This window comes from Ochlerotatus camptorhynchus, unplaced genomic scaffold (assembly GCF_037179485.1).
Source record: "Ochlerotatus camptorhynchus isolate MF236.1 unplaced genomic scaffold, CSIRO-AGI_Acam_v1.1 ptg000317l, whole genome shotgun sequence".
NCBI lineage: Eukaryota > Metazoa > Arthropoda > Insecta > Diptera > Culicidae > Ochlerotatus > Ochlerotatus camptorhynchus.
The window spans coordinates 394,549-419,212 of NW_027040805.1; the positions used below are offsets into that span (position 1 = coordinate 394,549).

At 36.0% G+C, this 24,664-nt stretch overlaps 1 protein-coding gene across 3 annotated transcripts in view; it reads left to right on the forward strand.

The window, feature by feature from the left end:
- The window catches only part of LOC135707757 (pleckstrin homology domain-containing family G member 5), a 376,532-nt gene that overhangs the window by 304,198 nt on the left and 47,670 nt on the right, over nucleotides 1-24,664 (forward strand). For 2 of the 3 annotated variants that reach the window (XM_065229640.1, XM_065229641.1), the window contains exon 3: nucleotides 8,472-8,570. In XM_065229640.1, coding sequence (XP_065085712.1) covers nucleotides 8,472-8,570 — 99 coding nt within the window. Of the gene's footprint in view, nucleotides 1-167; nucleotides 1,641-8,471; nucleotides 8,571-24,664 lie in introns of all 3 variants that reach the window. The other variant, XM_065229639.1, reaches the window with a different exon arrangement.

Consider the following 24,664-nt stretch of genomic DNA (forward strand, 5'->3'; position numbering starts at 1 on the left):
TATTATCCCTGAAAATTAAAGAATGAATAATGCATAGAAATAGAATGGTTTAAGTTACACATCAACAACAATCACAATCTGTATTTATATTAAATTTTTATGCATGACACTTTAATAAAGGAAATCAGCCACTAAAATATCATTTATCAATTTCTTCTACTCTCCAGCTCAACGTGTGAATGCCAAAAACAAACCATGTTGAAATGTGATAGGAACAATGATTATTTCGTTGAATTTCTTCAATAAACATAGACTAAAACCAAGCGTAATTGTAAAAGTTTTACAAAGACGAATTTCGTAATGATTTAAAAAAAACAGCAACCACCACCGAAGTGAAAAAAAAATCATCATGGAAAAGACCCGATAAGTGCACAGCTGAGAGAACCGAGAGTTTAATTTGTTGTGTTTATCAGTGCAAATAATACGAACTCGAATTTTAAATGCATATAATGGATGAACACGTTCAACGAAATGAAAATAAGAAACATCGAAAACTAGTTCGAAGCTATGAACAAATATCGCCCGCTTGTGATATTCTGCCATCGCCAACCGGTGGCACCACCGAGCCAAAACAAACCTCTCCTTCGATGACTATGGTATTACCGCCGACAGGCGGTCTTGCAGTCAACCCAATCACCGGAAGTAGCATTCCAACAGGAGCAACCATCCAATCACCGAAAACACCATCCCCAAATCTTATCTCACCGCAAACCCTCAGCAAAAGCTTTGAGCACGCGGTAGCTCAGTCACCACCAAAATATCAAATGTATCATCAGTTCAGTCGAAAATCCAATACAACTCAACAATTCGTACAGCGCCAGCAGCAACTTAAGCAGAGTTTATCGCAAACTCAACTTCCCTCACCCACTCATCAGCATTCGGCATTGGGTCGAAAACCTAGCCTCACACAACCTGCTACTGGTGTAGAAACAACCGACACGAGAACTTCCAACCCCAAGCCTACTAGCTACTATCATCATTCGCTCCAACAATCGAAACCTATGGACCAAAGAAGCAATAACCCTTTTATACTTAATTTTAACAACATATCTGGATGTTGCATCAAGAACTCTCCTCCATCATCCACCACGTCATGTTCATCGTCTCCTACCACTAATCCACCAATAACAACTATTTATTCCCAAACAAATTCAACACCCTCGCCGTCGGTTCCAGCACGACGAAGTCGATCGTTGATGTTGAAATCTTCCTCACCCCTCCAACAACCCAATCCACCGGTCAGCCAGATGTCCACTCCACTAGCGTCAACTCCTGGTCCACCGGTTCCACCAAGGCTCAGTAAATCTCCAACCCCAACCAAAGAAACGGCCCCACCATCAACGGCAACCTCTTCCACGATCACCACTTCTACTACTACGAATGTTTCTTCGGTCATAACAGCGCCTACCATAACCAGTACCAGTTGTTACGTTACCCTAGCACCGACAACCGAAAGTGGGAAACAACGGGAGATCTCACCTCCGATGCTCCTGGAAACCACCGCCAGTAGCAGTGCAACTAGTTCAGTCGATGAAGGATCTTCGGGCACTACAGTGAATGTTCGAAAGAAACGGGATGATTTTTTGAAAGCTACCATGAAAATTTGCCTTGTGGTATCGCCACCGTCCTGTAAGCTGCAGGTGAGTTTGTTGAGACAGACTTTTTTTTAATTTCAAGGCATGAGTTTAGCAGTTTTGGTTTGTTTTGTTACTGTTTGACAGTGTTGCCATTGACCGACCATTGATTGTTACCCGGAAATCGAGAAATAGCCGGTGGCTCTTTTCGAAAATTCCCGGGAAACGGGAAACAGTGTTATCCATAATTCAATCCATTTTATACTTTGATTTTAAAAAGGTTTTCTACAAAATGTTCTCCTTATTACTTTTTTCAATATCTCATGAAGCAGTAAACAATAATTTTAGCATGATGGCTGCGCCCGAAAGATTCTTCCAAATTATCCCCGGAAAATTCTAGCACCTTCTTCCAAAAGTTATGTTCCAACTTTTCCCGAATGTTTCTCGCAAATTTCAGTGGAAGTTTCCCCGGAAATATCTCCCATCGTTTGGCATAAGTTTTTTTTTCGATTTGTCCCAGAAGTTATTTCCAGAAGCTCTTCTGGATTCCACAGGAATTGGATTTTTACTTCACAGGTAGTTTTTCCCTACCATTTCCGAAAAGTTTATTCTTATTCAGATTTTCACGTAAAATTCTGCTAACTTATACTTGAAATTTTATCTAACTTCCTTCAGAAGATTCTGTCATCATCACCTGAAAGATTTTTCAGATTTCCAACGAAATTTTCTTCTGACATCCATCAAAATCCGTTCTGGCTTCCACCAAAAGATTCTTGTGAACTATTTCCGAAGCTTTCTTCCATATTTTCCAGAATGTTTATTCCAAACTCCATCGAAAGCTTATTTTTAGCTTTCCCATTAATCTCTTTCTGGAAGTTTCTTCAAACATCCCCCAGAAGGTTCTTGTGGCTTCTACTGGAAATTTCATCAAAGATCCTTCTGGCTTCCCTTGGAATTGTCATTCGTCTCCTCAGGAAGGTTTTATCAAACTATCCTAGAAGATTCTTCCGGATTCTTCTAGAAAATTGTTCTGACTTTTCTCAGAAGTTGTTCTGGCGTGCTCCAGGAAGGATCTTCCGACATTCCCCGTAAGGTTCTTCTGACTTCCACTGAAGTCGTATTGACCTTCATACAGAAGTTTCTTGCAATTTTCGACTTCTTCTAGAAAAATGTTCCGACCTCCCCCAAAACACTAATATACTGGTTTCACGGAAATGGTTTCCGTTGCCTTGTAGTCTATTTTTAGAAAAAATGTGTAATCAGTTTGTATTTTGTTAATAAATTGCTATTTGCCGAAAACTAATTCCGGGAACCAGGAAATAAGATATTTGTCAAATTTTCCAAGAATAGTTTCCCGGGTAGTCACAGGTGAGAAGCAATAATGAGAATAGATTATTCGGTAGGAGTCACTAGTGACATAAAAGGGACCATACTTATCATAACATTATCTACAGGGTTTATTAAAAGGTTTAGTTTTCATCCATACACAATCAAAGCATATTTTAGGCCCCTCCTTGAGCACTGTAGTATAGTCTGGACTCCATATCAAGATACTTATATAAACCGCATTGAATCAGCTCAAAAACAGTTTTTATTATTTGCTCTAAGAAAGTTAGGTTGGACGAGTTTACCCTTACCATCTTATGAGTCTCGATATAATTTGGATGCAATTGAAAAGCGAAGGTAGTTTGCAATGATAGCTTTTATAAACGATGTTTTAGCACAAGAGTGAATGCTACAGATATTTTAGAAAATCAATTTTTATGCTCCCACTCGTTTCTTAAGAAACAGAAATATGTTTTATATTAACAACCAAAGAAGAAACTTTGCCAGGAAGGCGCTTTTTAATAGAATGATGTCTTGTTATAATAAACATTATGAAACAATTGATTTGACAATGAACAAAAATGCTCTTAAAAAACGTTTCTTTTCGAAGTAAGTCAGAAATTACAAACTAAAATAGATGTTAAATATTTTTCTAATCTCATCTAATCTAACACCAACACAGCCAGTTCTTGAAAGCATCCTGGAAAATGATATATATATACCTACATCATTTTTTTGTCACACATCAAAACGGCCAGGCCTACTGTGCAGCATTTAAGGGGCAAGAAGATTCAGAAAACATCGGGCCTGTTTAAATCTAAGATTTAAACACGATGCTTCAGAATTCAATAAATGGATGAAACGTGGACATCTCGTACCGTACGTTCCGATTTTGGTAATTTTATGATTGGTTGGTCGTTGGAAGCATCAAAGCTAGAAAGGTTAAGTGATGCTCCATTTTCTTCTGACGGTTGGGGCATGAGCACTAGCTCTTGTCCTAGCCTTTTATGACTTATGGCTATAGCGCCATTACTCGCTTTCTGAAAAGAGAAGAGGGAAAGGAAAAGGAGAAGGACAAAGGGAAAAGGATCATGGGAAATCTATGAACATAAACAATATTTTTTATTTGAAATATAGGTACAATATAGAAATGCAGAACGGCGCATCATTATCAAGTCATTAAAAGTAACAAGGACTAAATTGTGATCCTTTGATTACTGGAAAATCCTGATGCTTGGGACTAGCAACCATCCTCAATGTGTACAAATTGGTGATCTCAAACTAGGCAATACCAGCGCCAGCCGCGCCCTAACGCAAGAAGCCGAGAAATCCTCTGCACTTCAACAAGGAATCACTGGGATGTTGGGTAAGAGGGTTGAGTTTGCAGCAGGGTTCGTTTTGGTAAACGATAAGCTGAAGTGAAATATAAATAGATAAATAAAGATAAAAAGAACGATCTCACCGAGTGACCAAGTGAATCTGTATCAATCGTTTGCTTGATGAGGATCAACATCCGGAACTTGAATGAAATTTCCTGAATCGAGTGCTCTCTTGATAGGTTCATCACTCCAACTTGCTGCTTAGTGTGATCAAGACATCGTGAATCCAATGGAGGATGTATTTCATTTTGTTAACTGCTTAACCAGTGAATATCAGGGACGTAGGTCTAATATTTCTTTGAGAATCTTGCAGGATGGCTGCAATATAGGCGAACTCGGCAACACTTCCTTCACCCTTTCTCATCTATCCAACGCTAACCGATCGTCCACAAACACAAAAAACTTCACTTCCTCTTGCAAACAAACAACAAACGACTAAATCTATACACCAAAAATAGTTAATTGTCCGATAAGTCCATTCCGGATTCACTATCATTAATGCCTTGTATATCGAATAATCACACTAGCGGAAAAAAGAAAAAAAAAATCGTGACAGCTCTTAAAAAGCCAACCGACCTCAGCAGGGCCTACTCAGAATCAACTGGCAGCTATAATGTGTCAAACACAAACTTCACAATTTTTCCTTGTTCCTTACACAAGCAAAATATTATCATAATATCTTATTGTTTCATAATTTCATATAATTTTTTTTAGCCAACATGAATGGAAGGTACCCTGTCTTCAAACAATCTCTACACGCTCAAAGCAAAACAGGCTATTTTGATTTGATTTCAATGGCACAAATTTTCATGACAAGAAGAACAAGTATATAACGAATTCCGTGTGTGCTATCTGCTTCTCCCTCCCAGGGAAACACTTTAGAAATAAATATGAAACGATCTCAACCCAACAGCCAAGTAGAGCTCCTCCCAGCAGCTCCAGAAAGCCTGCCATTTCAGCCTCGATCCTTCCAGTGGAAAATATCAGGGTCACCCGTCAACAAGGATCAGAGCCGGTTCTCTTAAAGCTCCATAGTTATAGATGCACTCGCTAGGCTTCATTTATTTAATTCCACTGCACTTCTAGCATTAGACAACAATCGAGCATCGGACAGAGCAAGCTTCTTCACAAGAAATGTACTTTGAAGCTCGGTTCTGGTAGCAGGTTGGGCAAGAGGTCTCCGAATGATTGTATTTAAAAATTGTCAGTGGCAAAACTTCTCAAAAACTTCATTTAAGTGTTCCGCAGAAGTTCGTTTTGAATACACTTAAAAAAATGTTCTGGCTACGAATAGACTCATCAAAGCTCTGAAAAAGAAAGTTGTAAACCTTGAATTCCCATGGTCCTATGGAATTAGTTTCATTCCAAATGCTTGGAGTTATGAAAATTTTGGATTTTTTTTCTACTAAGCTCGAACTTTTGCCGCACCTTACTCTTCTACATGGCATAACTTCCCAAGGGATGTCAATTTTAAAATACTTGGATGGGAAAATGATTAGTTCTAAAAATTGTGACAGAAAAACACGAATACTGGATAAACTTTGTTTTCACACCGTAGTAACTCTATGGGATTATTGTGAACGATACTCGAAGTCTATGATAAAATGTACATGCAATTTTGAGCTAAGACGCAGCTACAAAGCAAGACCATGCTGGAGGTGGCTGGGTTCGATTTTTTGGGTTGTAAAATATCTCGAATTCTGTGGGCATAGAGTTATGCATGTACTTGCCACACAATTATACTAATGCAAAAATGGTACAGGCAACGAAAGCTCTCAATTAATAACTGTGGAAGTGCATCTAGAACACTAAGTTGAGAGCACGCAGTAGGCTAATATGCGATAAACAATAAGCTTGAAATGCGAAGAAGAAGAAGAAGAAGAATAAGAAGAAGAAGAAGAAGAAGAAGAAGGAGAAGAAGAAGGTAGTGATAATAATCTTTTAAATGCGTCCGGATTTGTGGACTCCGTGTACGGATTTTGAGCTCTAGATTAGTAGATCTCTGAAATATGTACACTTTTTGCTAATTTCTTAAAAATATCAGCTTATTTAAATTTCATTATGCTGATTTGCCGTCATGTCCCCAAAGTATTACGTCCCTTATCAATTCAATTCAAAGTTATCTAACATTTTCATTTCACCGATGCTATTACGAAGACTACGAACAATGAAGATACTGCTTTGACAGCAGTTACTTTCATTCAAACAAAAAAAATCCAAATGCAGTGATCTGATCCCGATACATGTGTACTTGTGATCTATAGAGTCTAGGGGAAAGGCTTAAAAGTATTCATATTTCAACGTCATCGATTTACCGATGAAAACCACGTTGTCGCGGTTGCATCCAACCATGGCATGGATTTTCGTTACCATTGAAATATGAACACTTTCAATTCAGCCAGCGGTTGTGTCATCATGTCGTGTTTTTCGTGTAGTCTGTTTGTTTTTGCTAGCCTCTCTAGTATTTTTCGTTTGTTTCAGAATACAATCTTACTCAACGCATTTTTTTTTTACCAACATCAGCGATAGAACTTGTTGTCAAAGTTCCGCATCCCGGCATTAATCAGAAGCCATCAAGATATCGTTTGCATTGTGAAACTCCTGTAAAATATGTGTGCCTCTTTATTCCAAGAACAACGCCACGCACAAGCGTTTTATTATTTATCACATTTTGCTATACAGTATAAGTCCGGAGGGACAGAAGATGTGTAAGGTCCTTCATCTCTGCTATTACTTAAATGTACCGTCGTGGTGGGAAACTTTGACACGTTCCTCTATAGTTATGCTTAAAATTAGTGCATGAAATCAGAAAACTAGACAAATAATCATGTTGTATGATTTGATGGGTGTTCTCTTATGAGGTACCTTGTATCTTAAAATTGATCGTACACCCTAGAAGAAATTTGATGGTGAATATACGTATTTTTTTTTTAATTGTGGCTGGGGATTGAACAGATGTTTATTGATTTATTGCTGTAATTTTGGTCTTAATTAGATTATTAGGTTAGATTTATTTTAGTAAACGTTCGATTTTCACTTTCGACTTTTTACCTTGTGGACGAATGTTAGTAAAATTAGTGGCAGATGAGTGATCCTTATTACGACTAAAAATGAGCAAACTTTTAAAAAGTTTTATTAATTTCATTTCAAAAAAATTAGGTTTTTCAAGAAAAATGCGGTTTTCTTAAATTGCACTAACTTTTGTTAAACTCAACCAAATATGCCCAATGCTGAGCCAATAATTGATGTTGAGTCAGCTGCCAAAAAATCAGAGACGTAACTTTTTAACTTGTGCTTCTAGAGCCGTTTTTCTCAAATTTAAGTACTGCTGTACGATCAATTTGGAGATATACTGTACATGAGATGAACTTGCCTAGTGCTTAAAATCTCAATAATAAAGTAATAAAAATACAATCTTATGACGTATTATTTGATAGATCAGAGTTAATTGTTCAACAAAATATGTATGTATCTGCTTAGACTAAATTTGCTGACAAAATAATCAAAACACTAACAATGAATAGAACTAGCCAAAGTTGATTATCGCCTATTTCAAATGCTTTACTTATTCTTCTAGACTTCTGTAACGAGCGTTTTGCGTCAACTTAGCGTTCTAGGTGCACTTATACAGTTATTGAGAGCTTTCTATAGTAACCGATGCATGAATTTGTAAATTGTGTGGCAAGATCATTGATATTCTATCATCAGGGAAGTTGAGAAAATTTCCAACCCGAAAGATTTCTTCGACTAGACCGGGATTCGAACCCGCTGCTAGACTATCTGAGGCCCATACTTTATATTATTCACCGATTACAATAGCGTCCAAAGAAGCCCGCCACGACGGTAGTTTTCCTTTCTGGAGAATGAAAATGATAAATGGGAGCTCATTTACAATCATGAAACCGCTCACGGTCGGCTAAAGAAGCTGAGGCTATCTGCGTCTCGTACGATAAAACCCCTCGTTTAGCATAATATTCTGCCCAATTAGTGTTCCATGGTGTGGTTCATGGGAATGTGTTCGTGGCAAGAATTTCAATTTATCCTGTTCAGTGTTTGAAATAATCATTCATTTGAAAATACACTCACTCCAGCAAAAAAGGTTAAGCTTTTTATTATATTTTGTGTTTTATATAAATTCATCATTCAGATTTTAGAATTCAACTTTTCTTCCATTTTTCTAATCTCTTTTCAGCTTAAATCAAGAAGCCTTTCTCATCTGGATAAAATAGAGCCACAGATTACGACACCGAGTAACATTTCCGCAGACCATCATCAGTTCGATAGATTCAAGGTGAGTTTGCTTTTATATATCCCTGCTAGTATCCAAGCACTTGTATCAATTAAGAATGATCCAATACCAACTCGATGTCAACCATAGATATGCTTTTCCCCCTTCATCACATGACCCGGCCCTGCCCACTCCAGCCATTTCAACACTGCGACTTTTAACTATATTTCGAAGATTATTAGTATATAAATAGAGGCATATTATCCCAAACTTGTGTGCAACGTGTTTTAAAAGCCAGGATCAATTTTTTAACTTGACTTCGTTTATTAATGTTGATTGGTAAACAAAACCAAAATTCTGTGTATCCAGGGTAGGTGTACACAGCAAAAAAATAGTTTTGATATCACATCAAAGTGGATGCACTACAATCATGTCGAAAATTTCATGTAATTTTTATGACCACATAAATAAACAAATGCAGTAAAAGCAGCGTAATGTCAGTTCATGCATTGTATTATTGATAATTTTGTCCTTTTTAGCAAGTAATATTACACCATATTTTCGACATGATTGTAGTGCATCCACTTTGACGTGATATCAAAATTATTTTTTTGCTGTGTACCAGCCGTGGCTATATGTTTCAACTATAGTGTGTTACAACTATGGAATATTGGAATTCCATAAGCCATTATTGGAATACATAAAGGAACGTATAGCCATGACTGATAAATTTAGCCTAGGTTATTTTTCAATATATTTTTGGTTACTATTATACAAGAAGAGAGCAATCAAACATTGAAATTTTCCATGTCGTGACAACTGATGCTTGTACAGAATACGATTACTGTTCCCATCCCTAGTTGGTAGATTAGATGTATTCCAATTTTTTTTTATGATTCAAACAAAATCCTCCATTACCACTAAGGATTCAAGCATATCTTGTATGATTTCTACAGTACATATTATTATTCTCTTTGTCATATCTATTTCATAACAACGCTTGGGACCTCGATTGGGGAAGCCTTAAAAACTTATTGATTCTGAACCAGCAATGACCGTTTGATCTAGCTTTTTGTAATCAAATCACATCACATAGCGTCCGGATCTCATAAGGATTTTAATGATAACTTAAGAAAATTCTCATGTTAGATCAGCGCTGCCAGCTTCTGGTATCTGGATCTCAGCAATGATCAATGAAATTTAGCTCAAAATTAATAAGGAATAAATAAAATGCAGCAAGAAACACGTTCATTGAATGTAAAAGAAACAGCCGTTTGAAAGAGTAAGTTCAAATAGGCTGGGCAGGCCTGTGTTATATAATTATCGGAGTTAGGTAATTCTAGTATTTTCGATTACAAGATTTTTTTTTAGATTCTAAGGCTGTTCACTTTATAAAACGGACACCTTAAAGGCCCATAGCTTTTTCATTTTACGTTGTGTCCGTATTATTTATTCTAGATGTGTGATGATTATGATGCAAACAAAATTATGTAATGTTTAAATTATTGATTATCAAACTCATAACTTCTTCCAATTTTTTTTCTTACGTAAACAAGCGATTTTTTTAATTTTTGTTTTCCATTGGAACCTCAACATGTTTATATGTGGAAGCACTTAGGCTCGTACCCATATTCTTTGAACTTGCAAGAGCACTATCAAATTGAATGAAAACTTCTAGAGAATAGCGTAACGTTACAAGATAAGGAAGAATCATAATTATTAAAACCCAATTGTTAGTTTTCTGAAGATGTAAACATGGTACGAAAAACATCATTAGTAATTAAGAGCCATCCACGTGTTCCAGATGTATCAAAATGAGAACGACAATTTTTGTTAATGAAATTTTAAAGAAAGGTATTATAAACTATTGTAAAAATGGCATGCACCTTCAAATGTATTGTGCTACATTTTTGCTATGTTGCTTACACATAGAGCTTCATACTTACCGAACAAAGCATTCAGCTAAGTAAACACACAAACAAGTTGTGGCCTACTGTGTGTGTCTGTTTTATAAAGTCCTTAGGTATCACATTAAATTCTAGGACTTTGAATGTTTTAATATTCAAAACTTATTGCCCATAGAACAAATTGGGACTTAGGAAAATGTTCAAGATATGTGTATGTCAATGAAAAATTCCTCAAATTTGGAATGTTAAGATAAAAATAGATTTGACATCCCAAACCCATAATTTTTCAAGATTTTGTAACTAAAATAAAAAGATTGTAAGTATAAATTCTCTGAATTTAAATGTACATAAGAATCCTCGATATTAGATAACTATGAACAAAATTAAAGATCCTTCTAAGACAGTTTTTTTTTTCATAAAAATTCTAAAACAAGAATATTAAAAAAAATATTTATGAATTTTAATAATTTTACAGTCAATTCTCCATATTTCGAGATATGGAAAGATCGAGACATAGAACAAGAATAGCCTACTTGACCATTTGAAGGGACTGAGATAACCATCAACATATAGAAAAAGTGATCACATATCGAGATATGGAGAGTTCACTGCACTTAATTTGACCTAATCAAAAATGCAAGTTTCATAATAACTCCAGAAAATGAATATGCCTGAAAAAATCCTAGCATTTTTTTAAATATAAAAATACCATATAACCAAAAGTTTCGAGACCACGGACTTTCAGACTTCAAATTTGGCAAAAAAAAATGAAATACAGTGTTGGCAAAATCATCAATCATATGATATTTTTCCGCTCTCATACTGTCTCAATATCATGCATGATATTGGAAGAAAATATCATGAATGATATTGATTTTACAAGCTCATTAATAATGCGAGACTATTCACAACGTGTAAAGTTGAAGCTGAGAGATAAATCGACGCAAACATGATTCCGTTGCTCCTCGTTTTCTTAGAAAGAGAATGTATAATAATGCTATCTCTTTTTTTTCTTCATCGATGGCAAACACTAAAGGTGCCGCCACACGGCGCATGATATTGATGTTATAGTTCTCTATGACATAAAGGTGCCGCCACACGGAGGCTATTTCTAGTATATAGCGAGCTATGTGATAGAAAACTATATTATAGCCCATAGGAACACCTAAACTATGACGTGATAGCTCATAGTTATGACTTGCAAGTTATAGTTTAGAGCTATGACATAGAGCCAAATTCATTGTCGTGTGTACACTCTCGCGGTAGTTTCTATATCATAGTTGCAAGCTATAAACTATTCCATCAAGCCGGAATCGTTCATAGTTTATTGGTCATAGTTTTTTAGTCTGTGTTCGGCACTCTTGTTTTTGTTTTAGAAACCACTCATAGACATCTTATCAAAATGAATTCGGAGTTGTGTTCGGAATATGGACTCTGGAGACTATGGGATGGTCCACCGGAAGATCCGCAACATCCGTAAAAGTGCTCAATTCATGAAACTGATCGTAGAATCTCCACGGTTTTTTAGAAACGACTCGTAGATGAATTATCACAATAAATTCGGAGTTGTGACCAGAATTTTTATACTGGGAACCACGGGATGGTCCACTAAAAGATCCGGAACATTCGTACAAGTGGTCAATTAATGAAATTGATCCTAGAGCTCCCGGTTTTTTCGAAACCACTAATAGACGTTTTATGACAAAAAATTCCGAGTTTTGACCAGACAATGGATGCTGGGGACCACTCATAGATCCGGAACATTATTAAAAGTGGTCAATTCATAAAACTGATCCTAGAGCTACGGGGTTTTTTTTAACCACTCATAAATTAATATGAATAATAACTCAATAAGACGGTATTTTTAAATGGCTTATTGATTCAATTCTGATGTGATGAATCAAAACTATAAACATTAAATATAGTCCCAAAATCCAAAGAAAGAGCTCTAAGAAGTCAAGAGAGTCAAAAGAATTCCAAGGAATAATATTCAAAAATTCCGTTAAAAGCACCTAGAAGTTATTAAACACTTAAATACCACCTAGAAATCATCCATGATGATAAATTGAAAAAATATGTCTATGAGCAGTTCTAAAAAACCATAGAGTGCTGAGATCAGTTTTCTTGAACGATCCACTATTTTTATTCGGATAATAATAATAATATCCGGATATTCTGAAGCACCATCCAATGGGGTCCATTTTCCAGTCACAACTCCGATTTCATTCTGAAGAGACGTCTCTTATCTTCCAGGGGAGCGTCTATGATGTTCCAGAGGAGCATTCATGGTCTCCAGGGTTTATTTTCCGATCATAACTCCGAATTCATAATTATAAGACGTCTATGAGAGTTTTCGAATAATACGGTGTTGTTGGATCAGTTTCATGAATTGACCACTTTTACGGATGTTTCGAATCTTTCGGAAGACCATCCACTGCACAAGTCCCAAAGCCATGTTTAGGAAGACAAAATGTTTGCACCCAAACCGTCAGTTTAAGGTATATAGAGCCTTGCGGCAGGGTTACTTCCACTCACTTGCTATAAAAAAATGTTTTTCAGAATTATGAAATAATGAGATGGTATAGTGATAATTAGAACTTGTAAGTTATAAGATGAGGACGTGAAGTATGTGTTTGACACATAAAATCTGTCAATATTGCTTTCAGTGCGTCACAATCAGCGATTTCACGACTCGTGAGTGCTCACTCTGATTGAACGCTCACGAATCATAAGATCGCTTATTGTGACGCTCTGAAAGCCAAAATTGACAGATTTTATGAGTCAAACACATTCTTTAAACCCTCTTCTCGTTACTTACAAGTACAACATATCATTTTATTATCTAATGATTGCATAATTCCGAAAAAAAAATTTATAGCAAGTGAGTGGAAGTTGCGGAAAGTTGCTTCATTTTTTTGGCCGATCTTTTTATGTTTGTGAAATTAGGGTGGTCGACAAAATTGGTGAATTGAATATACAAACATTTTTATTATTTGAGATAGACCACTGCAATGTTCAAAAAAGTTGTAGAACAATCAATTCAAAGTATTTTTATTTATGACACTAAATTTATATCTCTTATGGTTCATGAGTTATGATTTTTTTTAAACAAGCAGTTAAGGGTGACCCCTAAAAAACAGATTTAGTTGAATAACTTTTCATATGTTCATTTTTCGTAAAAACATTGTTTTGAACACATTTAGAACTTATGATGCTGCATATTGATGACGCAATCATGTTACTATCTTTTTTTTATTAGAAAGTAAATGTACATATTCTTCGAATTTTTTTAACTGTCAATATCTCTAAAAGCAGTAAACCGGTTTTCAAACTTTGGATTTCAATTGAAAGATCGTGTTTTTCTTCATTTTTGGTGAAAAAACGGTGAGAGTGTTTTTTTTTGTTTAAAGTATTTTATTTATTTTATTTTCAAAAGTCAAATTAAAAAAAAACTAGCTATAAATTTTCAAATAAAGGAGATATTAACTTAGTCGCTCCAGCAAAAATGTGAGTCAAAGAAAGTTCTGAAAGTATTTAAAACAAAGTTTCTACGAGAAATGAACTTATAAAATGATATTTAAAGAAAGCCGATTTTCTAGGGGCCACCGTAACCTGCTTGTTTAAAATAATCATAAGTATTGAACCATAAGAGATAGAAATTTGAAATTTTTAGCAAAATTGATTAAAATTGATTATTATACAACTTTTTAGAACACTGCATTGGTCTATTTCAATTATTGAAAAAGTTTGTATTTTCAATTCACCAATTATGGAATACCCTAATTTCAATAACAAAAAAGATTGGCCAAAAACTACGAAGAAACTTTCCTCAATACTCCATGTAGGGTTTTTGATCTAATTTCCGTCCTACTAAGGACATCTCGCACTTTACCACGCTTTTTGGAAAAGGTTTGAACAAAACGTGGAATGTTTTCATCAAAGATAACTTCTAAATTTATCCACCTTTCCATACGTACCGTTGGATTTGATAAAGAGTCAAACAATGTTTAGATATTATTAAAAATCTAACACTGCTTCTTGCTTCTAAATTCGTCCTACGCGTTTCAATTCCGTCCAAACGCATTGAAATGCCATAAGATTTTCTTCGTCCTACGGATAAACGGAGAAAAAGGGGATGCGCTAGGAGCGCTTCTTTTGTTTTGAGAACAATGAGCGTAAATATGCATACAATGCGCTCTAATAGGATTTATGTTGTAGCTAATGAACTAACGCATCGGAACAAACGTATTATTGTTTTGTGCATTGTGAAATCATTGATATTATTGATGATTTCTGCTCGATAGAACGGAATGGGCGATTACGACGAAGTAGCGCTCTTCCCTACCCAAAAGTGATGGTTTGGGTGCAAATATTGTTGTCTTCCTAAATACGGTTTGGGGACCTTTGTGCACTGATCCCGAGTGTAAAATTTCTGGTCATAACTCCAAATTGATTCTGATAAGATGCCAATGAAAGGTTTTGAAAAAACGGACCATCTCGTGGTCCCAATGGTCCATTTTCCGGTCACAACTCCCATTTTATTCTGATGAGACATCTATGAGTGATATTGAACGATCAGAAGAGATCTAGGCTCAGTTTCATGAGTTTACCTCTTTAAGGGATGATTTAGATCCTCTGGAGGGCCATTTCATGGACCCAAGAGTTAATTTTTCGATCACAACTTCGAATTCATATTAATAAGATGTCAATGAATGGATCTTAAAAAAAAAACGCAGAGCTCTAGGATAAGTTTCATGACCACTTTAACGGATGTTCCGGATCTTGCGCATATTGGTATCCTGCTTGGTAATAACCGGTGAAACATTTTCCAGGACATAATCAAAATCCTGCTTTGTCATTTTGACAAAATTACGGTAGTATGCTGGATCTTCGTCGCCCAACTCCTTCAGAAGATTAGTCTCGATTCCGAAGCCTTCACACCGAGCAATCCATGTTGTTGTCAAGATTGTAGGACTTCTCCGCTTAATTCGCCTCTTCAAGATGAGGTACGCTAAAGCTGCAGTAATTCTTTTCTTTTTTATCTAAAGCTATCAGAAGTACCCATTTTTGCATTCCTGCAACTATTTTTTATGATGTGCACATGTTCATTAAGTGAACAAAAATGAAAAAAAAAATCAATCGTGCGTTCACTCGAAAATTCTATTTTATAGCACTACGTCATAGTTTTCTACTACATAGCTACTATTACGTCAAAGTTCATAGTTTTTGAAAATTGTTTCCCAAATCTCATAGAACTATGATATAGACAACTAAATCGGCTATATCAGAGAGAACTATAACTTAAATATCATGCGCCGTGTGGCGGCACCTTAAAGCATAAACCATGAAATTCAATCTCACCACAGTTTGGTAAGATTTGCAGCTGGTGAGTTTTGTTAGCTTGATATTCCCAGCTGCGATATCACTGCTTGCAATATCAACCGCAGTCGTTTGCGTGTTGATTTTTGTCTACGAAAATCATGCGTGATCTTCGGCATTGGTGAAATTTGATTTTTCGATATTTTCCCAACACTGCTTCAAAATAAGATCGTAATTCAAAACCTTGGGAAACATTCCTAGACTCTGAGAATGTCATCATTAATCGAGAGGAAAATTCTTCGAGATAAGAAAGTTAGACAAAATTAGTAGTTTAAAATTTTGAAACTGCTTTATTCTTAGTCAGTTATAATTTAATGCTCTTCAGATTTTAAGGATACTGAATTTCGAATGTCAAGATTCTGATATTTGAAAAAAAAAAAAGATAAATGCTTTATTATTTATCCTGATTTCGTGTGTGTGTGTGTGTTTCATTAATCTTACACGAGACGAAATCCATATTGACGTGGAAATCGTGGAACGTAAACGAACATTTCATGTAAAATTAAGTGTTCTCAAACCGAAACATAAGCAAATCGACGAAGATAACGTTTCATTGCATTTATTTTCTCGTTTCTTTCAACTGATTCTTATGTCAAAAGGGCCGCTTGCATGTGTCGGTCTCAGGGAACCGAAATTTACATGACATTTTCGTAGTGTGTATAAAATCAAGATTTAAGGCCAAATTTTAACTTTAATTCTAATCGAAACAAATACACTCAAAACTAGAAACATTGTTAGTTTGTTGAACCCATTCGGTGTTCATTTATTATTTACACGTACTTTATACGGATAAGAGATTTTCCGGTGTTTTTGTTTAAATTTTTTTCAAAAAATGGACACACCCAAAAGAAGCAACCATGATCAGATAGGGATTGCGTCAGTTGGAAGTTTACCTCTTCATGGTTTCTGTTCACGCAGGTCAAGATAATCGGTATTAATAGAGCTTCCATCCCGGGATGTCCCGGGATGAAAATTCCGGGATTGTGACATTTTCCGGGACTACCGAATCCCGGGAAATAAATTTATAAATCCCGGGATCGCGTGATTTCCGGGAATTTTTTTATCACTCTTTTACCCCATTAAATCTTTCTTGGAATATCTGTAGCAGAATTCAGAACTTTCACATCTTATGAAATATATCTCTTCCTTTCGTTTGTCATTCATTCTGATGTATCGAAAGTATGGCACACAAACATCACTTTTTGTATATGATCGTTGTAGATGGTACATAGACGAAAATCAGGTTGAGCGTTGTGAGATGTCCATCATTCATAGTTGATCAAAAAACCATTGAAATGCACTGTTAAAATGGTTGGGAGTTCCTTATACTAGTCTCAACTGATAAAAAAAAACTCAGTATTTGCAGTTTTTAGAGTCCTTCCTTAGATTAGCGAGCTGAATCTGGTAAAATGTTTACTCCTTCTGGAGGAACTTCTATATGTCACCGTTTTAAATTCTAGCTTCCATAGCTCTCCATCGCTTTCATTTGTTACGCACAAAGGTATGCATTACCCTTATCCGTTAGTATGTAATCTATGTAACACTAAGGGACGGCAAAACATTTTTTACAAATACATTCATGAGAGAAATCAACCACCATAATCATCATGATCTGTAAGGACTATTGTGAAATTTGGCTGTCAAACATAACATCACGTCACATTAGGGAACTTCTTAGATGTCAAGAGACATTCATTTGATTTCAGAGAACTTCATAGAAGTTTGTGGAACTTCGTAAAACTTCAGGGACCATCATAAATCTTCAGGATACTACTACTTCGTAGAATGTTAAACAACCTCGTGGACGATGATTACGGAACATCGCATGAATTATTTAAAAGATCAGCAAGCAGGGCAGAAATTAAGTTGTACCTATCGAAAAATTAAAAGATGTAAGCTACACTGATAGGCAAAATAAAGTGCCCACCCCATCATTTTTTGAATTTCTCTCATTTATTTGGTTCAAATTAAAGTAAATACACTGTAGTATTTTTTATATCTTATTCTTTATATTCTTTTTAAGTTTCACTTATAGAATACCAGATAAAAAGAAGAGACTGACTCGAAGAAAAAAAAATCAAAATGGGTGTAAAAAAGAACAGTGACAAAAAAAAGTGCCCACTGCATTTTAACTCCAGAAAACATAAAATAAAGTAAAAGAATACCAGCCTAATAGTTAATGTGTCCTCCTTTGGCCTTCAGGACCAGCTGCAGGCGCTTCGGCATGCTCTCCACTAGATTCTTCAGGTGCTGTGGATCTAGTTCTTCCCAGGCGCGCTCCAGGGCTTCAAAATAGTTATTTTTATTGGTAACACCAGTTTTGTCAACCCTGGCATCGAGAATCGCCCACAAATTCTCGATGGGGTTGAGGTCCGGGCTTTGTGGAGGCCATTCCAGTGGTTTAATTCGACATGACCGGAAGAAAGACTTAGTCTTCTTGGCAGTATGCTTCGGATCGTTGTCCTGCTGGAATACGAATTTCTCCTCAAGGCCCGTCTGGATCAGCGAAACTTCCAGATTTTCCCGCAGGATGTCGATGTAGGAATCTGCCGTCATTATCCCGTCGATTTTCACCAGGCTTCCCACTCCACCCCACGAAAAGCACCCCCAGACCATCACATTTCCTCCTCCATGCTTCACCGTGCCTTGTATGTGGCGCTCCTGAAGCTCCTCACCCGATCTACACCACACACGAACCCGTCGCTTCCGGTTGAACAGTTCGAATTTTGATTCGTCCGTCCAGAGAACCGTTTTCCAGAACTCTAGGGGCTTATCAGCATGCTCCTTAGCAAACTTAAGCCGTTTGACTTTGTTTGCCTTGCTGATAAATGGGCGCTTCCGAGCAACTTTGCTGTTCAACCCCTGTGCTACGAGACGGCGACGAACAGTTCGACTGGAAACTGTTAGCTGAAGAGCCTCCTGGATCTCGCGGACAGTTACCTTCGGGTTCTTCTTCACTTCACGCATGATCTTGGTGTCCGTTCTCGCATCCGTTTTGCGCATCCTGCCTCTGCCAGGGCGATCCACCACTGATCCGAACGATTTCATTTTCTGCAGAATTTTCCCGACCGCTGTTTTGCTGATATTGTACTTCCTAGCGACAGACCGGTGCGATTCACCGTTTTGCACATCACGAACAACCAATTTTCGGATACACACGGGAATTGCTTTCGAAATCACTACGTCCTCCATTTTTTTCAACTGATTCAAATGCGATCACGTGTACAAATGCACCAGTTCCACCCGTTTGCTTCAATACATGTCAAACTTTCAAAACAAAAACAATCGAGGGGTTTTCCGATGGAAACTTATCGAAAACATACCGATTTTTGAAGTGGGCACTTTTTTTTGTCACTGTTTTCTTTTTCAATCCAAATTGATTTTCTTTTACTTCAAGTAAAACTTTATATTTTCAGTATTCCATAGGTGTAACTTTAAAAGAATAATAAAGGTAAGACATCGAAACAGACTACGGTGTGTTTATTTGAATTTGAACCAAATAAATGAGAGAAATTTCAAAAATGATGGGGTGGGCACTTTATTTTGCCTATCAGTGTATGGAAAAATCTTTGAAGTACTGAGAACTTCGAAGAAGTTGACGGAATATCCCAGGATTTCGTCGAATATTCTACATATTCAGAAAACTTTATATAGGCTTTGAGTTCATGGAACTGAGTTTAAGTTCAATAAACTTCTTTAAAGTACAGGAATCTTCGTGTAACTGATATACACGGATTTGCGATGATATCTCTAGATATCATTCAAGACTTTTTAATTTAATCAAGTAATGTTCTGAAGATCTGGAACTGTTCAAAATTCAAACGACACCTTTTAGACATCCTTCCAAGATGAAAGTTTGATTAGAGAGTATTAAAAGGATATGCAGTTGGTCCGAGATTTAAAGACCTCTGGATATTTTTCAAGACTAAATGTTGATCAATTATTATTCTTAAGATATTCAACTGTTCATAAAATTCAAATAACGTCTCTTGATAGTCTCTCAAGATTGCTGGTTGGTCAGATATTAGTGAATTCAGGTTGAACAGGAAATCTGAAGATCTTAAGCTAGTCAAACATTCAATTGGCTCTCTCAAGCTGGCAGATCGGTTAAGAAGTACTTAAAGATCTCTAGCTGATCGAAGATCACAATAAAGTCCTCTGGATATTTTTCAAGGCTTCAGGTTGATCAAGTATTATTTTGAAGATATTCTCCCAAAACTGTACGTTGATCAGGAAGTATTCAAAAGGTCTCCAGCTAATGGAATCTTTCAGTGAAGTCCTGTGAATATTCAATTTGATCATGTTTTATTCTGAAATATCCGAATTTGGTTACATTATTCATATTCAACATATTCAGGAAGAAGCTTAAAATATGAAGTCAAAAACTTTATTTATTTAACAAAAATCTTCATATACCAGCTTAAAATTAGAAAAAAAATCATCGGAAGCCTGCTTCAACTTCCGCATGTCTTGAAACAACTTTACAAATCATGAGATGTTTTCAAAATGTCTGCATGAAAAAATACCTTCACAGAATTTTCAATGTCTTCAAAATGAAGATATGTTTTTAAAACTGGTATCCCTAGTTTTGTAGGAATCTCCATTTTTTAATCTTTCTTTGAAGGAGATGAAACATACGAATATTAAAACAATTTACTATCTTTGTTCACTTCCCGGGATTTCCCGGGATATCAAATAAATATTTCCCGAATCCCGAGATGGTGGAAACCACCGGGAAATAGAAGCTCTAGGTATTAACCTGTGTTGTCCGTACTCCGCCGTGACCCATGTCCTATCGATGTCCACTTCCGACATCTATCGATACTGCTTCCAACGAGATGGTTCTGTACGCACTCAAGAACCGTGACTCACGACTCGCATGGCTATTAAAGGGTGTAACGATCAAAATTTTATCGACATAAACTTGACGCATTTCTTTTAATTGCGCATTTAAAAAACCTGAGCATCTCTTATGTTGTAGGTGTGTGCGTGCAGAATGATACCTCTATTTTGATTTTGACATTTGCTATTCAGTTATCAAAATGGCAGACTTGAAACAGCATCCAGGAGTTTTATACATCAACCGGAAGGGGAAAGGTGGCAGACATTTTTTATTATTTCGCTAATAAATATCTGGTTTGGCAGGGTATCTGTACTTGTGGCTTGAAAAGCGACATTTTAATAACAACCGGGACCGTCAACCAGCAAATTTACGTGAACGACTGTGTGGAAAGCGTCTGCTGCCTTTCCTGAAGTGACACGATTTTAAATGCTGTTTTGTCCGGATTTGACATCCTCCCGTTACGGAAAAAGGCCATACCGAAAACAATGTGCCCAAGGACAAGAACCCTTCCAATACGCCAGAACTTCGCTCAATCGAAAAATATTGGGCCATCGTCAAGCGGAATCTGAAGAAGACCCAACAAACTATTGGAAGCGAGAAGCATTTTAAGGCAAACTGGCGTTCACAGAATCAGATGGCAGGAGTTAAACACATTTGCCTGTATTGCCTGAACTAAAAAAGATTTTCTTTTAAATTTCATGAATTCTTGTTTGACCTAATTTTAATCGTAACACCCTTTAGAATCATGAAAAAATTGATTTTGTCAGCCTTCATTTTGAAAATATGTTCTTATGTTCTACGACAAATATGCGCTTTTCAGTGGTACTCTTGCACCAAAGTATAGATTAAACATGCATCTTGAATAATAATGAGAAAGATTTAGAATTTCGGTTATGTACAATTATTGGCAGATAAAAGTCTGATGCGTGGAGGGCCTGAAAAAATCGTTTCATTACAAAGTATACATTATTTTAATTTTGAATACAAATACTAATATTGCAGTTATTCAAAAAATGCAATTTTATATAGCTTGCTAAATTTCTTGTTCAGCACAAAACTGTAACAAGACATCCTGAATTTTGTATCATCATTCTAGAGGCTTATAGCATCTTTGATGACATTACCGAAAAATACCATAACTGTTTCAAACACATCTCATACGGTTGAAGTAATACCGGAATAGGTGTTTAGGCACTTCCCTAATAAAAAATAACCATAAGAAAAAGCTTAACAAGTCTGGGTTATGATCAAAACCTTTTGTGACATCTTTCTACCATCCGGGTCACCGTTCGTTTATGGTATTTGTTTATTAGAGCTCTTACTGTTATTTTCTATGTGGGTATTTATCCATATAACTCGATAACAGTAGGCTATGTAATTTTGATGTCTTCAGAAGATTTGATGATTTTTTTTTAAATAAACAAGTTTCTGAAGAGTAAGAGTAAATCGATGGATTTTATAAGGAACAGATTCAAACTATCTATTTATGCCTTCATTATATCAAGGAACTTCTCCGAAGACACCAAGTAATAGATACGCTTCGTTTCGGAATTATCCATTATGTCCCCCTATATTTTATTACTGGTCCACTGTGCATTCTTTCTACTCCAAGAATCATGATGAATACAATAAATTCAATCATTTTAAGTTCTGTCATATCAATCATTTTCATAGCACTTCTAAATCCAACACCTACAAATTTATGTCAAAAAGAATGTTGATTGCTTTACATCATCTTCTACCTCCCACATCCTCACCAACTTTCCCCACTCACTCAACCATGAATGTAGCGGTGACATTCGTTTTACTTCTCAAGTGAACTAAAGTGCAGACGTCTCGTGACATATCAGTGGCTGTAAATGGCAACACATTATGATCTATGTTTCACATCACTTTTATGTTTTACACCTACCAGTTGCGAGGAAAAAGTGGTGATCAACTCTCAGTGTTTTTCAACTCATTTGTTGTTTCGTATCGTACCACAGATTTTTCTCTTTTTTTATTTTGTTCTGATTGTAAATTATTCATACAGAGAAATCAAGCTTAACATTGCATTAGATCCTAAGTAACATTTATCGATTGTCTTCGTTCACTTTCTCTTTCGTTAATAATGAACACATATCCATTTCTTGCTGTGTCGTGTTGTGTCGTATTAGATGCTAGATAAAATCTTCTTTTATCAATATGTGTGCTGAAAATACCTGGGAATGTCTTTACATGCCTGTGGGGATACAAAGAGAAAGTCGACGAAGAGAATCTGTCAATGTTACTTGGGAACTAATGCTATGTTCATCTTGAAATATGCTCTTATTCTGGTTGTACGGATAAGAAAAAATCGACAGTGAGCATGCTCTTTAAATTGCTGCAGTTAAGGGAAGCTATTTTCTGAAATTTGTCCAATACAGTGCTGTAACAGGTTGTATTGGCCATCAAAAGCAACAACGAACGCACCGAGAAATTTTAATCCAAGCGAGTTGTTAACAATAGAGAAAATCGACGAAGAGAATTGATCATTCCGTTTACGCCCTTATGCATGCTCATTGTCGAAATATTATACAGCCATCATCCTTTAAATGCTTTTGAAAGTTGAGCTAGGTTTCCAGCAATGTATAACAGTTCAATACCTAATTTTCTAGTATCAATTTATCTATATGCATTTCAATTCCAATGAGTTCAGCGCAATTAAACTAAATTTACTCTCCCCTGGGCATAACGAAAAGAAACACGTTTTTTTGGTTTGATCTTAGTTAATCAACTATAAAAAGTGTATGAGAAACACCAAGTACGCTTAAAATAACAACATATCTTACATTTTGTGGACAAATTTTGAAAAACGTTCTATTTTGGTTAAACAGCACCACTGAGCAAAAGCGAAAGATACCAAGAAATTATACAAAGCAAGTGATTTTCTGCTATTTTACTACATGCTTCCACACAGCTAAACTGACTCACAACTGTTGAATATGTTTGATCATAGAACAACCGGAGTGTATAAATTTGAATAATTGAAAGTCAGTCAACTAAGCCCTTGCTCAACAGTTTATGTAATTGATCTTGATAATTCTTAAGCAACTGCCATCAATTTTGAACGAGCGCAAAATTAGCATAATTTAAGCAAGCACAATTGATGGAGCCTTATCAATTCTAATGGATGCAGCCGTGGCACTAGACCTTGCCTGAGAAAACTAAAACTTGAAGGGTGTACTTAGTAGGAAATGAGTGGTTGCATGAACTACCAATTTGAGATCAACAAAAGAATAAAATATGACTCATTTAAATAATTTAAAAAAAAATGCATCTTCCGTAAATTAGTATCAATCAAAGGTTTTGTCGATTAGTCAGTCACAAAAATTTCTTCATCTTCATGTATATATTTAGCTGCTCTCATAGACCCGTTGAAACTACCAGTCACCTTAAAAACTGGAGACCAAAGACAAAAACCAAAAGACATCTTCACCACATTATTAAAAAAAAAGATACCTTCTTGTCTCAACACTCAACACATGGTGTCGAAATTAAGTATAAATATAAAATGGGCGCTGAGATAGAAGCGGACCAAAGCTTATCCAAATACTCGAATGTATAATCGAGCTTTGAACCTATTGAAGCTCCCATACATAACAATTTATAAATCAATTATATATGTCAGTTGTAACGTGTTTAGGCAATTTAATTACAAGCTCATTATTTTTACCCACGCTTCATTCTATCCCACGCTCATGCCTGCCTATAATATCTAGTACTGCTTGCTGCTTTAGATGTCACAACTATAATAATTGGCAATTACCCTCAATAGTAACTGGATCGAATAAATACGATTAACTGTACTTACAGTTCATGAGTTTTACGACCTCTGACTTTTACAACTGCTTCACTCGACTTCTTCTCTCACTCTCGTTCTTTTTATCTCTCCTCTTGAATGCTTTCGTGTGTGTTATGGATGATTGCAATCATTTTTTCTGCAACATGAATTTCGCAAAACAAAATACAAAACATATCGAAAACTCATTTTTCATCGTCACCGTTGC